We start from the raw sequence: 17,904 nt of genomic DNA on the forward strand, positions 1-17,904 counted from the left end.
AGTCTGCTGTTCTCTGCTGTGAAATATTTATTAAAGGGAGCTGCTGGCTGTTGTGAATGTTGAGTCTCCTGTCTCCTTGCCAAGGTCAGGCTGCCGGGGAGGTACCTTTGCTCTCCGTAGCTTCTCTTTGACACTGACGGGTCTTTCTTCCATTCAGCACAGGCAGACAGCCTTGGAAAGAAGGCTCTTTCAATTTCTATGGATTCTTATTTCCAGGGAATAAGGTGGGTATGTAAACAAATCACTAAAGCAGACGCTGCGCAACAGTGAGCTATTGTGGTATCAGAACACATAGTTGCACTAGGGCATTTCAGGAGCATATAATAAAAAGCCACTAAATCAATTTCTGCTGGGACAAAAAGCCACCTTCACTCTTTGCAATCACCGTTGTATCTTAGGAAGCTCCTACACTAAGAGATGAAATCCCGGTCACACAGAAGTGGATGGAAGGTTCAGCCTCTACTGATGTGGTGATAGGTTTGCACCCTCTGAGTTTAGCTGTGGTGTGCTGAGTTTGGATTTGCTGTTTCATATGGGGTTTTTATCAGGAAAAGGTGAAGGCTTCAACCACAAGCTGTTTGATAACCTTTTATCAACTGTACTGAACAGGCACAGCTGAACTCGCTCAAGAAGGACTACAGTTAAAGTGTCACATAGATTTTATCCCACTGTGGACATGTATTAAAGGAGTAGGAAAACATATCAGGGATAAACTCTATTAAAGCAATATGTGAGAACCAAAGTATGGGGTTGGCTGGAAATAACCTTCCCTAACAATGACCTCTAAAGGAAATTTGGGGGCCAAAATATGAGCACCAAGTGCATATAAAGCATGCACCTTACAGCTGGGCTGTGCCTGCTCAGCTGCAAGGACCCAGATGCTTAGGGGTGTCTGGGGCTGGAAGTGCAGCTTGTTCTCTGCAGCAGCTGGTTCCTAGCAAACCTGCAAACCTGTCTCTCATTTGCCATCTCCCTTGACAGCCAGTAAGTCCCAGAACATTTGTTCTCTCCTCACTTGGAAGCTGCCCCATAGGGCCAATGCTTTCTGGCTGTTCCCTATGCCTCTTCTGGCCCCTATGCCTCCTCTGGCTTTTTTGATGCGTGCTGGGCAGTGGGGATGGGAGGGTGGGAGCATGGAGAAGCTGAAAACGCTACCCAGCACAGGACCACACCACAGATTCATGCAGGGACATAATGATGTTTTCTGTTTTCTCCTTTTTTTCCTCCCCTTGCAGTTATTCCTAACATTTTACTTGTGTTTTTGACACCTGTTCAGCCTTGACCTGTCATTTTCTCAGAATTAGCGACGATGCTGAGATCATTTTCCCGTGAAGTGATGGCTGATTTAGAGCCCCTCATTATGCATGTATAATTAGGGTGGTTTTTTTCCCCAGAAGCATTACTGTGCATTTATCAACAGTAGATTTCAGCTGTCATTTTATAACCCAATCTCTTATTATCATGAAAAACTTCTGCAGCTCTTCACAGTCAACTCTTGTTTTGACTGCCCAGAATAGTTTTTAATTCTCAGTAAACTTCTCACCTCACTTTTCATCTTCTTTTCCAAATCACTTGTAAATAGATTAAAAAATACACGTCCCATCTTAGATCTCTGGGTAATTTTCCTCCCCCGTAAAAACATATTGTTTATTTACACCTTTATGCTCTACTGCTACAAATACTCTGTGTCTTTTATTGGAACCACCAAACTGGCAATCACACTATTATTCAATAGCATTGCACTGGAAAAAGTGTGGACAGACATTACAGAAATACAACAAGCAGCAGTCCCATTTTTAGGACTTAGAAGACAAGCTATATTTGTTTTGATCTGTGATTCTAATTATCTTGTAAATTCCTACCACTAAATTTCATCTCTCACTGTATGTAGCATGTAATATGTCTTTCTTTTTGTTTTCTAAATGTATCACCACTTCAAAGTTCATTAAGCCTTTCCCAGAGACTACAGCTGATAAAATCCTCATCTGGATTCAGAGTATAAGCAGAAAGACTAACTCCTCAAGTCTCTGGCACTAAGGCAAAATATTGCCATAAATCCATAGGAAACCAGATTTCATTAGTTCCATTGGTCATGGAATTAATTGTTTGCTCCAGTGCTGGGCACCTGCAGGCAGTGGGCAGCAGGAGAGCCAGAGGCTTTTTAATGTTGTTCCTCTGCTGTGTTCTACTTGATTTTTGTGTCAGGATTATGAGATGCCAGGGATGTAAAACAGCTTCTGGGAAGACAACAGCTGCCAGAAACACAGCCTTCTGTTTTGTACTTTGAGCTGTGCATACCATCTAGAGTTAAAAAAATAGTGCTTAGAATAATTTAAAGCAGAAATCTGTTACGTTCCTTCAAAATTACCCGTGCTTGGTTTAATAGACGCTGGATTAATTGCGTGCTGTCTGAGAGCTTTTGTTCCTCTCTGGAATGGCTGTGGTCTGTGCCACAGAGGTGAATGCTACTCTACTGTATGGCAAATTTGACATTGAAGGGCTCTTTGTAGAAATAAGACTGCCATTCTCTCCCATTGTTCCTTTGATTAAACAGTGCCAGCAAAAGAGACAGTTTTGATGGTTGTTTTCATATTATGGGCATCTGGCTACTAAGAGCTGGGCTGAGATCACCAAATCACAAGCCGCTTTAGAGATGTCTGTTTATGCATGCCGATTCCACAGTGATGTGATCCAGAAAAGTATTTGGATATGCACATTGAGGGGGGCAGGGAGGTAGGGAGGAGAGAGAAACAGTTTCTGGGATGTGTGGTGAAGACCGTTTGTTGCCCATGTGCTGCTGTTTTCCTCTGGTACCCAAACCTGCAACTTACCAGTACCCCTGAAATAACCCCGGACTGTGGATGTTTTTCCTCCACTTTTAAATCAACAGACTCCCAGTGACCTCTGAGGTACTTTGTGATAAAAATAAAGGAAATCTAACATATTACACAGTGGAGTCATTCATTAACTGCTCCCCAGTTAGAGCCTCTTTGTAGATACTCACATTGCTGTGAATCAACACTTAGTGATGGCTTGGCAATCCCTCAGACACTTCGGCTTCAGTTGCAGGGACTCTGCAAGATTCTAATGGCTTTTGGATAGGTTGCTGGCATCTTCTGTTTGCTGAATAAACTCTAGCACCCAGAGTTCTTCCCAAAATTTTTATCATCTCTTTTTGTTAGTACCAAGGCAAACAGGGAAGATCTTGGGAAGAGGGCACTCACGACTCTTTCCACACATCTGTTATCCAAACAGATACAAAGGCACGATGAAGGCTACAGGAGCATTTTTCCTTGTACTTTTAATTGAAGTGGCTTTAATATAAAAAAAAAAAAGATACATACAAGTTCTAAACTTCTGGTTTTTTGCAATGTTTTACACTTTTTCTAAGTTGCAACAGAATATTAGCTACGCAGGTAGTCAACACAGCTAACAAACTACATTACAAATTACTAATAACAGTACAAGATGCTTGGAATACATTCTTGCAAATGTGTATGAATACCAAAGAATTCCTTTGAATTGAGAGGTTTCCAACACACATTGCCCTCTTGTCTCAAGCCCCTGTAGGATTTCACTCACAGGTTTCCTAACCACCAAAACATGGAAGGGCTGATCCTTGGCTGGTACAAGCTATGGTGGCTCCATTAGCATCTACAGAGCAATGTGAGTTGTCATGATTCACTTTGTGCTCAATAGACACCTTCAGATGGGGGTGAAACATCATGCAAGTTTCCATGCATGACAAACCGATGGGCCTTCTTGGTCAGTGCTGGTTAGTGCATTAAGCAATATATTTTTTCTGAGGGTTTCAATCTCTTTCTCCAGGAAGCAATCAGATCAGGATGACTGAAGAACAGTTGTGAGCACCCTGGATTCTTATAGTGCTCTATGTAAAGCTGGGCAAATTTCCCTCAAAAAAAGCGAAGTTTTGAAGCCACTTTGTCACCTCTCCTCCCCCACAAAAGGCTGGCAAAGCTATCAAGCACTTATTAAAACTGAGTGTGAGATAAGAAGAGCAAAGGTCCTCCACACAAGCCATGTCAAAACAAATCTCTACGTACACACATTGTAACAATACAGTCACTTCAGAGTTCAAAAGAAAGGTTCACACTTTACAAAGGAGGGAAAGGGGAAAAAAATAACACAAGAAGCTGTCCTTACAATTATGTACCGGTTCCCAAACCTCTAACCTTAGTCTGTGGCCACCAAAAGTAAACGATTTCCAAGAAACATAGTGTAAACTCCAATAAGGCCTCACAGGGTGTAGCGACAGGCAACCTGGAGGTAGTGTACGTGGCTGAAAAGGGATTTGAAAGAAAGATAGGCATTTTTCTCCTATTCTGGTACATTTACAAAACCAAAGACACAGTGACAAACACACTACAGAAATGTGTCTCTCCAGCCTTGTGAGCCTAATTATGTGCCACCCAGGATTCAGAAGGTTTTTCTTCTGAAGTGACTGTTATCTAGGGTTTTCTTCAGACAGGAGCCCTTATTCTTTCCCCTCACTTGGTTGTTTTGGCTTGCCTCTGTACTTACCATTTGACCAATAGACATTCGGGTTCATCTGAGATTGCTGGGTTTTTCTCACAAGCATCGATACAAAACATCCTTAGCACTATTGCCCTGCAGACCAACATCTCAATGCACACTTGAGTCCACATCCAAAACTCCTCCAAGCTATTCACTGACAGTTGTAGTTTTAGTTAAATGGGAAGGATTTTTAGCGAATTTTTTCATACTGCCCCCATCTGAGCTGGATCGGGGAAGACTGCCCCTATTCTCTTGGGACCTGCCAGAAAGGTGGGTTCCTGAAGTGAAGCCTCCCGGGAACTTGGGAGACAGGAGATAAAGGCAGGTACAGACCAGAATTCTTTCCCTTTGTACCTGGTTTTTTTTTGCTCGCCGGAGTGAGCAGACTCTTGGAGCCTTTTCCCAGGGACTGCCCTGCCTCAGCTGCGGCATTTGCCACCTCAGCCATAGCCGTGTTTCACATCAGACCAAGCCAGCCCAGCTCCAGCACTGTGCTGGGTCAGCCCAGCCCCGCCATTGTCACTCCACATGGTTTGCTATGTCAGAACCCATGCCATTGTCTCAGTGGCATAGGACTTTCCTTTGGATGAAATATCCTTCCAGGTTTTGTTTTAACCTAGGGGGAGGGGGCTAGCTAGGTAATATTTTCTGTTATTGGGGTTTTTTTGTTTCTTTCCATTTTTAGTAAAATCATTATTTTTCCTTCTTCATTCAGACTCCTCATAATTTTTACCTTGTCTATAGTGGGAGTTGGGGCAGGGAAATAAACAACAGAGGAGAGTTCATCTCATTGGAGGTCTCACCTCCTGAATATGTTGTCATTAAACCAAGACACTGACTGGCATTGGATTATTTTGGTGGGAAGGTACAGAAGTTTGCAAACCCATGACAAGGTTAGCTTTTTGATTCATCAGCACATTATGAAAAGACTGAACACCAATGGTTCCAGCTCAGAGTACTGACACAAAAGTCAGGTTCACTTCTGCTGCAAAGAGGATAAAAGGCTATTTAGGGGATGCAGAAGTTGACATATTGTAGAAAACATGGTGGTGGCTCACAGTAAGAATTCTTCAGCTGTATTGCCTTTTCAGTGACTTTCATTTTTCTATTCATGTTAACTTGTAAGTACTTACGGTTTTTTCCAACCACATTATCTTGACACCACAGTTATTACATTACAAAAGCAACTACAATGCAGTCACTCAACATACATTATATCATGTGTAGGTAGGGGTATGTACAGCCAGGAAGTGGGGCAGCTTCCAACCCATATTTTGTTGTTTCCATAAGGCAGGCATATCCCAGCTAGTTGAGACAGACATAACCTAGAACATCCTCAAATGTTGAAAAGAAGGCTATGAGTAAATGAGCAGATAGAAACCCCACAAACTAAGCAACAAGAATTAACGCTAGTAGAACATCCCCTGCTTTGTAGGTCTAAAATGACTAAAATGACTCTCACCTCAAACAATTTTATGATGCAGAATGTGCAGTACGTGCAAAGAAAAAGCTACTCTTTCCCCTGTGAATGCAGGGAGTGGATGTGCTTTCTCAGTATTGTCTAGAAGTTACCCAGTCCACCTGCTCTTCCCTAGTCCACTGTCTTTATAACAATGATTCTTTTGTTTCAATGCCTAACTGGTAAGACTAGACTATTTAATTACGAATAAACTTCAAGGTTAGTGTATTAGAAGACTGGAAATAGATACCCTGATACTTCTAAAACAAATAATGCATTGTGCACTTAGTGCTTCTCTGAATCCTCTTTTCACAGAGCAAAGCATCACAATGGCAAGATTTCCATCAGTTCTGAGCTGGGACAGCCAGTTCCAAGAATTAAAACTGTAGATCAGGCCTTCCCAGTCTTTGCTGTCCTGCCAAAAATACTCCCTACCCCCTAGAGAAACCAGTTCATTCTGAATATTCCTGTGATGTAGACACTTCTGTACTGGGATCCACAGCAGGTGATCAATTGCTCCTATGCTGGCCAGTCATCAGGAACATTTTTTGATCACTTTCTGTATTTCTTAAATAAAAATATAACTAAAACCAATAAATTTGGAAGACTCTTTATCCCATACCCAAATTTATCTATTAGACTAGGAAGGACCACAGGAATGTACTCAGTTCCTCAGAAAGCTCTCAGAAATCAAGTCAGGAGCTTCTCATGTTATAGGATGTTTTTTCGTCTTTATGCTGAGCCAAGCTTTAGCACACAACTATTGTGCATTTCACTGAAAGGGTTTTATACAAGAAACAAACTTTAACGATTTCATCACCGTGACATTGAGCATCATCCTAGGTAAGAGACTCTCTGAAGACTAAAAGAGCCTCTCGGGTACACTTGTCTAACAACCTTGTCTTAAGACCACTCTGGACCTTCCATGACCCTTATAAAAGTCCTTCAATTATTTGCAAAGGCCTTCCAGGACACAATTTGTCAACAGGAGGCAAGCCACAGAAATGGATGATACCGTGGCTGGACACAGACTATGGTTCTACTGTCTCTGATGACAAGATGGGAAGAGCCCAGTTGGACCCCAGGGCTCAAAGCTAGACATTGTTTAAAATACCTTTTCATTTCCAAACTGAGGAGACATGATAGCAAAACCAATAAGTTACCTCAAATAAAAGCCCTCAAGTTACTTTTCGAGGCCATTTTTAGTGATAAACCAGTGCCAGATAAAGGAGTAAGCCTCTGGAATCAGAACACAATTCTTGGATGTTTTGATCCCAAATTGAATTATTCTTAAAAGGGGGGATAACCTAAAAGTCTTTACAGTCTATTTTTAAATGAGAGGATGTTTTTCATATAAGTTTCAGTAACAGAATAATTTGAAAATAACTGAGGAAACCATGCAGTCACAGATGGTCTGTATTCAGTTTGCTCATGTGAAGCTGCTGTGACTCCACTGCATTAAAAAAAGACATACATTATTCTGTAGCAATTGTCCATGACACTGAGGCTTACAACATAAATATTGCAATACCTCATCCAGTTTCTGTATGACACACCATGTTTTATTGCAGTAATGTCTCATAATAGATGAAGGTGCTGCAGGGTCCTGTTTGGCCGATTGCTATAGGACCCTGGAGTGCACTTTCATAAGCAGGGAATATCTCCCATGGGAAGGGAGTTAAGATGAAGACTGGATGCCAGGAGAACCAGCTAAAAGCTTTGCATACGATCTTAGACAAATATTTTCTGTGCCTCACACCTCCATTTTCCCCCAGCACCTCCATTAAATGGGAGGTTCATTTCCTCACTTGCAGATTGTGCTGGATGCAAGATAATGGAGCACGGCCCTGCCATGCACAGCAGAATGCCTCTAAATCAAGAAGCCAGTGTTTTTTGCCAATGTGACAGATTGAAAAATGCTTCTGGTACTTCCATGAGTGGGTTACTAAGCAACACTTTGGCTTCCAGAGAGTAGCCCTGCTGGATGTGATCTCATGTGCCGGCAGCCTGACCACATCCCCAGCTGGAGCACTGGGGAAAGGAGGGAGAGTGTGTGCCGGCAGCAAGGCTGCATAGCTTCACTTGCCTGTAACACTGGTTCCTTTGAGATGAGCTGTAACCACAAAGGAATAATATCCCAGAGGTGATGATGGGCTCACTCACAGGATGGCTAAAAAGCAAAGACATACAGTCAGGACATATCATTGGGAGAGAGTTAAAGCTTAGAAGATTTAAACATGACTCGGTAAACCTATGGCATATCCTGGGTGCAAGTCTCAAAGCAAATGATGCTGAAGAGGACTGACTCCAGGGAGAGATGCTAAAAATGAGAGAGACTGGAACGGATTTCCACATGAAGAGACAGAGAGATCAAAAAGACTAGAACAGATTAGAAAGGGGTAAGAGAGGGGATGTTGGAGCTGACGGAGGTGAGGTCTGATACAGGAGAGGAAAATGTGCTGCTGTCCACTGCTTCCTGACATAGCAGTAAGGGGCTGTTTACAGAAAATCAGAAGGCAGTACACTGAAAACTGCTGAATCAAGCTCAAACTCCATGAAGTCAGAGAGAAATTTTCCCTGGTTGCTGAGTGCTCCATCATTATCTTTTGCTGAGAATTCTCACTTTCCTTTGGAAACTGTGACATGGCATCACCAGAACCAGACTGAGCCAGAACAGAGCACAAATAGACCAAACTCATCTGAGAAAGAAATAACTATTTTATTACATGTGTTGGTTGTGCTCAACTATTAAGCACTTTAATAAATACTAAAGTCTAAGACTTTTAATAAAGACTAAAGTCTAAGACTACTTAGCCTGGGCTTCTTTAGGACACCAGGCCAACCTCTTGACTTAAAGTCAATGGAGGAATGTAGACTGCGAGCAGCTGAGAATCAGTCTCACCATTTAAAGTATTGGTACTCTTTCATGTGTTGATAAGTCATGCTTCAAGTAGGATTGAGATTAAGTTATAAGGGATAATGTTTTGCCTTATTATGTTAGAATACTAACACACCTTTTCAAAACAATTAGGGTTTTCTCCTTCCTCCTTCTTCTCCTTCAAGGTGAGTAACACATAGGATTCTAGAGCTATTCTAGATTAAAGTTTACGGTAAATAACAATATGATACACAAATATATGTGTATATATTTGTATACATAACTTAAGTCTTCTAATTAAAAATCTATACTATAGCATCACAAAGTAAGGCTCTGCCAATGTATTAATGGGAATGCCACTATTTTGAGATCATTATTCAGCATTTTAAAATGCACTTAAAATTGATGACAACAGAGCTTTTATCAGAGAGAACTGCTATGGTGTCACAGATTTATCTTCCTTCTATTTTCCTTTTGAATAATGAGGACAATGTTGTCCCAAAGTCAAATAAAAGATCAACAGCAAAGATGATAACTCAGTCTTCCTCACCCCAATTTTAAGTGTTTATGTTTTCTTTGCCACCACTTCTAGTGAAAAAAAAAAAGGGTACACTGGTGGCACATTCAGTCTGAAATAGCGAATGAAGAAAAGGTGAACCGATACATTAACATGTACACAAGCTCCTGGTTCTTAGGCGATTGGACTGTCTAGCACAGATGATAATATACTTAAATGTTCTTGAGCTTCTCTTTACATCTGAAATTCAATGAAATAAATTATCTCCAGGCCTATCCCCATCACTTCTGACCCAGGCTGCAGTGATGGAAGAAAGTCTAAGTAAACAGGACTGCTGATCTCTGCTGCAGCACAAAAAATGGAAGACCATCAAGGAAAAGAGGAAACGTTTCTCCCTGGTTTGTTTTTCTTTTTAAAGAACATTTTAAAATTAAAAGGTCTATATGAACTATTGTATGACCTTAATGTGGAGCTGGGATTAAATAAATACATGAGCTTGATTCCCTGCAATGATCAAAGGTTTGTTGAACACATCCAAGGGAGAGATAAAACCTGATGGTTTGATTTGGACTTGTCTCTATTTCTGAAGGAAGATGTTCTGTAATAAAGCTCAAAGGAGATGACACTTGGAAATTCCTCACGCAGTTGCTATAGCCTTCCCAAAAGGATGCAGGGGCATATCTCCAGTGTTTTACTCCTAGGAGAGCTATGAAGGAAGAGTATGTTAGGCATAATATTTGTGGTTTGTCCTTTGATTTTCAGGAGATACTTCTCTTTTAGTGTTGCTGGCAAAATTTGCACTGGCAGTGCATAGTGAACATCAAAATGCAGTCCTTTGTCCAGTAGCAGCGGATGTCAAGGCTGGAAAAAGATCTGTGTTCTACCAGAGTTCATATGTGGCAGAGGGTTTGGCCTTCCAGGCAGAAAATCTGGAGAAATAAAAGGGAAATCCTTATCTTGATTTTCAGAACTGTAGGCACAAGGTTCCTTGATGAGACTTAGAAGTTTCAAAGTTTTATATGACAATAGCAGGAAGAGTCCTATTCAAGTGGACAAAATGTTGGACTGTGCTTTCTCATACACAGGTGAGACAATGCTAGCAAAGGCCCTTCAGACTGCTACAGACAGGAATGCTTTCCCAGCCAAGCAATTCAATCATTCAAGACGTGGAAAGGAGATGAACATGAAATGAATGTATCATCCTTTATCAGTCTTCCAGAATACAAAGAATAAAACCTGCTCTTCTCTCTCCCTAGCTCCTGAAAAGTAGGAAGAAATAAAATATTTCCTGAGTCACTGTGGAGGTGAAACCTATAGTTTGTTACAATGAGCTGAATCAGATGGATGACTAGACTGACAACAGTCTGAAAGAAAATATCAATACCTGAAAAATCAGCAGTTTTCAGGTATGAAGTGTTCTATTGTTAACTTCATGCACACAAAGGGCAGTAAGGTGATCTGAAAATATTAGTTTCCTCATTTCAAAACAATGGTACCAACATATATTCTAAATGCACTAATACTTTACATTTTCATCCAATGTGGCAGAAATGTACAAGAAATATTAATAAGCTATTGGCTTGATTCCCCAGCTGCAAATTGCCTGGCATTCTCACTTGCATACAATAAGAGGGTAAACCCTAAAAAGCCTTCTGTCCCCCAGAAGTACTTGCTGTACTTCTTTACCTTCCTTCCTCATTTAAGTGCCTCAATGCACAGTGATGGTGGGGCTAGCCAAATACCCCAGTGGTGCAACTGGAGAGACAGGACAGTGACACATCTCTCTGCTACCCTGCTAAGGCCTGGCCATCAGGACAGCAAAATTGTGCTTGCACATCCTACAGCCTGGTTCCTTCAAGAAAGCCACTAACCCCAAAGGCTGGGAATACTGCCTGAGAACACCAGTCACTCTCACCCTTGTCTGCAGTGCAGTGAGACCTTGTGCCCCAGCCAGCACCACCAGCGACAGAGCTGGGACACTGCCAGCACTCTCTCTGCAAAACTACTCCCAGGATCAGAGACTTGATGCTTTGGCCTCAAATGATGGCACCAGCACTGATAGAATGGAGATGCTCTTCTGCCATGGGGACATGGCTGGGCAGCTGCACTTGTAAATTAGTCTCCTTCAAACCTGGCACACCCCATCTCCTCTCCTTTCCCCTTCAGCAAACCTGAGTTTATCTTATATAAACCAGACTAGGTTTGGTGCCTGCCCCAAAAAGCCATTTAACTACCACTGGGGCTGGAGGTCATTGCTGGTAATTATATCACCCCTGAAGACAGATTTGGCTGCCTGCCAGTCCCAGATCCTGCCCTCTTCTACCAGAGGAGAAGCACAGCCACAATAATTACACTTTGGTTTCTTCTTCAGGATCTTCAACCTTCGTCATTAAACTCCTGGCTTGTCACCTGTTCCTATCTCCCAGGCAGTGTCATGGGCCCATGGCTGGCAATAATAAATGGTGTAAGGAGCAGTCTAGGAGAGCTGGTTCTTCTTACTCTGCCAGTGCAGCGTGGGTGTGCAGCACTGTGGTAAACAGCAGCACTCAGGACTCGCACACTGTTGGTAGGCTCCAAGTGCTTTGCAAAAACAGCTAAGAATTGCCATCCTGCCTTTTCTCCAGAAGCAAGCCATAGATTTGAGCACCTGCCCACAGCAGTGCTGCAATCCCTGTTGTAAGCAGAAATAAACCCCGTGCTTTATAACTCCGCTTAGGTGGGGTGCAATGTCCTGCTCCCAGACTGGCTCAGAGCAGCTCTGACTGTCCATGTCAGCAGGCAGCGGCACAACCCACAGCACTGCTGTACAGGCTGTCTCCCGTCCAGGTCAGCTGTTGTTAGCTGAGGTCTGAGTTGGACAATGAGTATGTGAGCACCTCTGCCTGCTTGGCCACAGGCTGGTTTTACAGACACCTCTTGTTGTGGGGGCTAGGCCAGCACCCGCCTGCAGCAGTGGTCACCCTGCTCAGCTCCATACTTACCCTGTCCTGTCATGCAGTATATCATGCAAAAGTATGAGATGCTAGGATCATAATGAACCTAGACTGGTTAAAGAGGGCTTTCCTGTCCTGTCTGCCTGCTCCTCTCCACAGAACTTATTTTCACAGAAACGGAGAACTGGTCAACTGTTGAAATGTCAGGGGACCTCCTCATGAGCAGCCCACAGCCTCCCGTAACAAAATTGACTAGACAATCCATCTTTTAATCATGTCCTCCATAAGATTTGCATTTTCTTCCCTCTCAGACTGGTGCAAGATTTTTCCCAATATAAATTAGATTAACTTTAAAATTCAAATATGGAAATGATTAATTCTAAAAAGATTGAAACAATCATTTTCAACTCTTCGATATTTCCCCCATATTCTTTGTAGAACTAATTTACCAGATTGGATTTGGATATGTGAATAATTTACAGTTCTCTCAAAAGCACATTTTTTAAAAATAAATTTACTCCACACAGAAAAATCATGCCGAGCCCTACCTGGAATTTTCTTGCCCACAATGCACGCGATCCCTCTGGCAGTGACAAGCTTAATTAATATTCCTTTCTACCTCCATCCACTCTCACCTCCCAAATGACCCCTGTCAAAACACATGCTGTAGGTGTAAAGAACATGGAACAGCCCCATAACACTGCATGGTGCGGGAGAGTCTTCCTTTGGGGCAGAATTTACTATGCTCCTTTTAAAGGGAGATGAGAAATAATGATTTCAAAGTTATTTAGAGTAGCATTTGCTTCAAAAGAACACACTTAACGGTGACTTTCCTAGCTTGAGAACTGGCCTGAGGTACATTTACAGAAATGCTGTAAACTCAGTGCAATGACACAACTATGGAAATGTGGTTTGGAGGCAGATTAGGACCCATCTCATGTTTCTTAAAGGTATTGCCTTTTCCAGACTACAGGGGAGGCTCTGCGATGGCAACATGGGTTCACCTCCTCAGTGTCACCCCTTGGATGCTCCCCCTTCTGAGACCATTTCTCCACCCCTCTGGTTTCTGAGTCTGCCACTGCAGGTGATCCTCTCCCCAGATGGTCTTCCCACCATGGACAGAAAACTGGGCAACACAGCACTCAAATGTGATAGAGGGAGAGCCAGAAGCAAGCCATGGCTTCACACAATACAGTCTGAATTGTTCAGTCTCTGGAACAGCCTGAGGTAGCTAACACCAAAGTAGCTGCCATTGTGGGCATGAAGGAGGTAATGTGCAATTTACTGCATCAGTAGAGACGATTTTCTGTCAGTGACCTTTTTTAGGTTATCCAAAATGAGTTAAAAATTAGAAGTATCAGGTGCATATGTTTAACTAACATACTTCAAGGCCATTATGTAGACACTGCTTTTATTTAAATATGTCCTCTCACACAGTAAACATCTGTTTTCATAATAAGACCAGGAAGAACAATTACATCATCCAGCCTGACTTCCTCTATAACACAAGCCTTTTTCAGTCAGACTTTCCTGTGATTAACTAAGATTGCATTTAATTAAAATACATCTAGGAATCTGTCCGTTCTTGATTTGAAAACTTCAAGGCATGCAGGATCTACCATCTTTCATGGTAGTTTGCCCTGATTTGTGCTAAAATAATGCTTGCCTTGCCTACACAGAAGAGTTTTGAAAAATGCCAGAGTTTGTTCACCCTAGGGGCTGCCAACAACCTTGTAGGTCTTGCCATAGCAAGAGAGAGAGAACAGCGTAGTGAGCCAGAGCCTTCATGTTATTTACTGGCCAGACCAGATCACTGCTATAACATTTGCCTGACAGTGGATGGTGTTGCCCAGGTCATTCCTCCCAGCAGTCATGCAGGAAAACTATCCTCGGCAGGATAGCAGATGACAGGGAATCAGTTACCAGAGCTTCTAAACTCCTGTTCAAAACCCCCATGGTCACGCCACAGCCTCTCCACATCTCAGTAAAGCTGGTACAGCATTGTTCACTTGGGGGATCAGTTAGTATTTCTAAAGTGCACCAAGACGTATGGCTCTGAATGGACTCTAAAGATGTCACTGAGTGGCCCCTCCAGCCCCTTATCTTAGACCCAGGTAGTGAAGTAGGGAGGCTGTAGCTGGAGGAAGTTCTCAGCAGGGGAGAGCTTGCATCTAGTCTGCTGCCAAATTTACCTGGAGCTGCCTGGTTACAGAGCACAAAGCTGGAAAGTTGAGCTGGTCCACTTGTGTATAAGTACTCTGTCACACTGATCTCAGATGGCAAACAATGTTTTGCCATTGAAGATCTAACAATCTCTCCTTCCGTCATACCTCATTAGTGATGAAACTTCAGCAAGGCCACTGAGGAGTATTTCTGAACATGAAAGATACTCTGCTGCAGAATGGTTGTGGGAGGAGAAAGCAGTCAGAGCTATGGATCAAAACCACAAAATAAGAAAGCAGGTGTGTGCAGAGAGCACAGCTCCTTTAGCAATGTCTCCGTCACAAGGATGGAGACCACTGAAATTCTGCGCCAGCCACTCCCACCAACTAGGCTACCTGAGACTTGCATGATGAGCCACCACTGTCTGCTTAACACACAGGCTAAAACAACATGCATTTTCCTCTCCATTTGAGAATGCAGACATTGTCCTACTCCTCCCCCAAAGTCAATCCAAATACCAGGAAACTGGAAGGCGATGACCATTTTTATGATGGAACTAAGCCCAGGAGGACTTAGGCTGAGGACCAGCCCAAACACTAATCCACATCTGCTGCTCCCACTGCCAGCACCACCATAAAACTTTCCTTCAGCATGCACACTTCTCAGCTCCAGTCACTCTTGCCAAAACATCCATTTTCTGTGAGAGAGCACAGTGGTGTCTCTGGTGAATACATATTTGCACTCCTGGCCACAGCAGCAACAAGACTTTGTGTAAGACTGAGCCATGTGATGGTCCCAAAGTACCAGGTCAGCAGGTTCAACCACACCAACAGATGACTGTAAATGCTCATGCAGATGAGCTGTGTCCTCCAAGTGCTCACCAGGGCCAGGGCAGTTCCAGACTGGGAGGAAGACACTTTATTTTACATTTGTTCTGGAGCTTTGTCCCAAAAGGCACCAGACACCTAATGCAGGTGCGTGAGCTTCCACTTTGCTCTCCCCACACCTGATGCTCACATTTCTCTGTGCTCTCAGCCATCTGAGGAGCTGTCACATGGAAAGCCTAAGATATTGAATCAATTTTGCAGGTAGCAAATGCAGTTGCTCCAAGAGAGATGTGATCTAATACGATTAGGATAAATCATTCCTAAATCTTTTTTTAACAGGTTAAAATACTAATGCTGCAGCCTGAGAAGAGGCTGCAACAGTAGGCAGGAGAATCCAGCAGCTGACAACAGCCACTTTTGAACAAAAAACAAAAGGGGAAGAAACTATCTAAATAATGAGGGAAAGTGCATTAGGTCAGTATAGCTCATTCTAACTAAGTGTAATTAGCAGGAGAAGGAAGAAAAAAATTGAAAAAAGATTACCAATATTCTTTCACAATGTTTTTCAAGTGTTTGGGGACATTTAATTTTGCAGAAAAGTTTCAACCAAAATAAACATGCCAGATATAATCTTCAGTGTCCTTACCTACTTGTACAAGCAACATGAGTCATATGCTGCTTGGGACTCTCATAAATTTATATTATAAACCCACTTAAATCTATGCATAGAAAGTAATATACATCATACCCAAGAAAATGGTTATTCTGGGCTACTTGGCAGTTGAAGGAGTGGCAGGTTTTTAACTTTAAAGATGCATCTTGTAGAAGTTATTGATGTACTCATCTTCCTAGTGATGTTTTAAATTATTCAAAGAGACTTAACTGCAATAAACTTTTTTCGAATTATGCTCTTACTTACTTAATGTTTCTTCATTTCACATCCAGAGGTTTGTTTAAATAAAGTAGAACTATTTCTATTTAAATTTTAAAATCATTATGAAAATCCTTCTTTTCATATTAGATTTAATAAGTTAGTCTTTCCTTTAGAGCTGGGGAAGGTTTTTTTTACAAATTATCTCATTTGCCAAAAAATGCAGTTATAGAGAATTTGGGGGCAAAATTATTTGGAAATTCAGCTAGACCTTGTTAATGACTTTGACAAAAAACTGTAACACTTTGGAAATGCTGGAAATCCTGATTAGGCAATTCCCAGAAGAAGATGAAATTTTAAGTTGCAGAACATTTTAGCTTAGAAATTTCAAAAAATTAATCAAAAGTGCCTCATTTGACCCTAAGGCAAAGTTGTTCCTTTTTGCAGCTTACTTTAGATTGCTCAGAAAATTGACAATTTTACTTTCCGTGATCAACTTAAGATGACATTTTCTCTTTTGTTCAATTTTCTGAGCTAAATGGAAAGTCAGTTACATACATAACCATTTGGAATTTTCTGAATAAAAAAAATTATGAGGCTGGACTGTATGCTGGCATTGCAGTGGGACAGTGTGCCTGAATATCCTGAAATACCAAAGACGGTAGGCTTTTCTAAGCATCTATGTGCATACACACCAGTGCTGCTCTTTCTTCAGATACACTAAAGACAAGTTTCTAAAGATCTGCCAAATCAGGGCATTTGATCCAATGGAGAAAGTGTCACCCCAAAAAAGTTTTGATCGGTGAACACGTGCTGTTCATGAACTGGGAAGTATTGAACTAATTGCAATTCTCAGAGCACCCCTCATAAACACCCATTCATATACAGAGTGGTTGCCATAAAGAGATTTCCACTCAAGCTTGTGGAAAGAAGCATCTGGTGCTGCTCCTAGCTAAAGTACTCACCAATAATTCCTTGGGAGATATCTTACTACTTTTGCTTTTACAAAAAGACTAAAGAGAAAGCACAAGGCCACACAAAATTGACTTCTCCCTGTTGATATAACAACCCTCCCCCTTCTGTAATGTATGTGAGCCTGTTAATAGCAAGCAGCAACCATGCATAGCAGTGAAGAAATTTCATCCAGAGCATCAGAAAAATACACAATCCTTCTAGTAGAGCCCAGGAGGTATGGCCTTAGTGACAGTGAATACCACAGGTACCTCTTCCCGTATTTGAGTGTCCGTTCATTTTGGTGTGGGTTGTGTCTTTGTGTTCTGGATGGGAATCGTGTGCTGGTATGGCAACACCAGGAGCAAAGTGTTTCTTTGACTGCTGGAGCTCCTCAGGCCTGGTAGCCAAAAGCTGATGCTCTCTCTCGGAGCAGCTCCTGGCACAAATGACAACTCCAGCTACCTGCAAATGAAGAAATCCTTCTTATAGGAATGACAGCAAATCCAGGCACTCAGTTTATGTCAAGATTGGCTTGAATAGGATATCAGATATTCCTAACACTGGAATTGCCTGTATTTTTGTGAAGTGGCCTCTGCTGCCCTTGGTGTTGTGTCCATAAGTTTTCCACATAAACTACAATGCTGCATAAACTACAATACACCACTTCCCAGTGGAATAGAAACCTTTAGCTTATTATTAGCTTCATTTCAAAATTTTCCCCTCCCGATTTAGCTTCCTTTTTACCAAAGTTACAAATATTAGCTCC

The 17,904-nt window shown here is 42.0% G+C and overlaps 1 protein-coding gene across 7 annotated transcripts in view; it reads right to left on the reverse strand.

Annotated features, from left to right (window-relative positions):
• Window positions 1-3,286: 3,286 nt before the first annotated feature.
• DPF3 (double PHD fingers 3) overlaps window positions 3,287-17,904 on the reverse strand; it is a 170,539-nt gene continuing 155,921 nt past the window's right edge. For all 7 annotated transcript variants that reach the window (XM_051791585.1, XM_051791584.1, XM_051791589.1 and 4 more), the window contains one exon: window positions 3,287-17,600. In XM_051791585.1, the coding sequence (XP_051647545.1) occupies window positions 17,530-17,600 (71 nt within the window). In that variant the 3' untranslated portion in view covers window positions 3,287-17,529. The remainder of the gene's footprint in view (window positions 17,601-17,904) is intronic.

This window comes from Manacus candei, unplaced genomic scaffold (genome assembly GCF_025592945.1).
Source record: "Manacus candei isolate 608988 ecotype Guabito, Panama unplaced genomic scaffold, ASM2559294v1 h1tg000033l, whole genome shotgun sequence".
Classification (NCBI taxonomy): Eukaryota; Metazoa; Chordata; class Aves; order Passeriformes; family Pipridae; genus Manacus; species Manacus candei.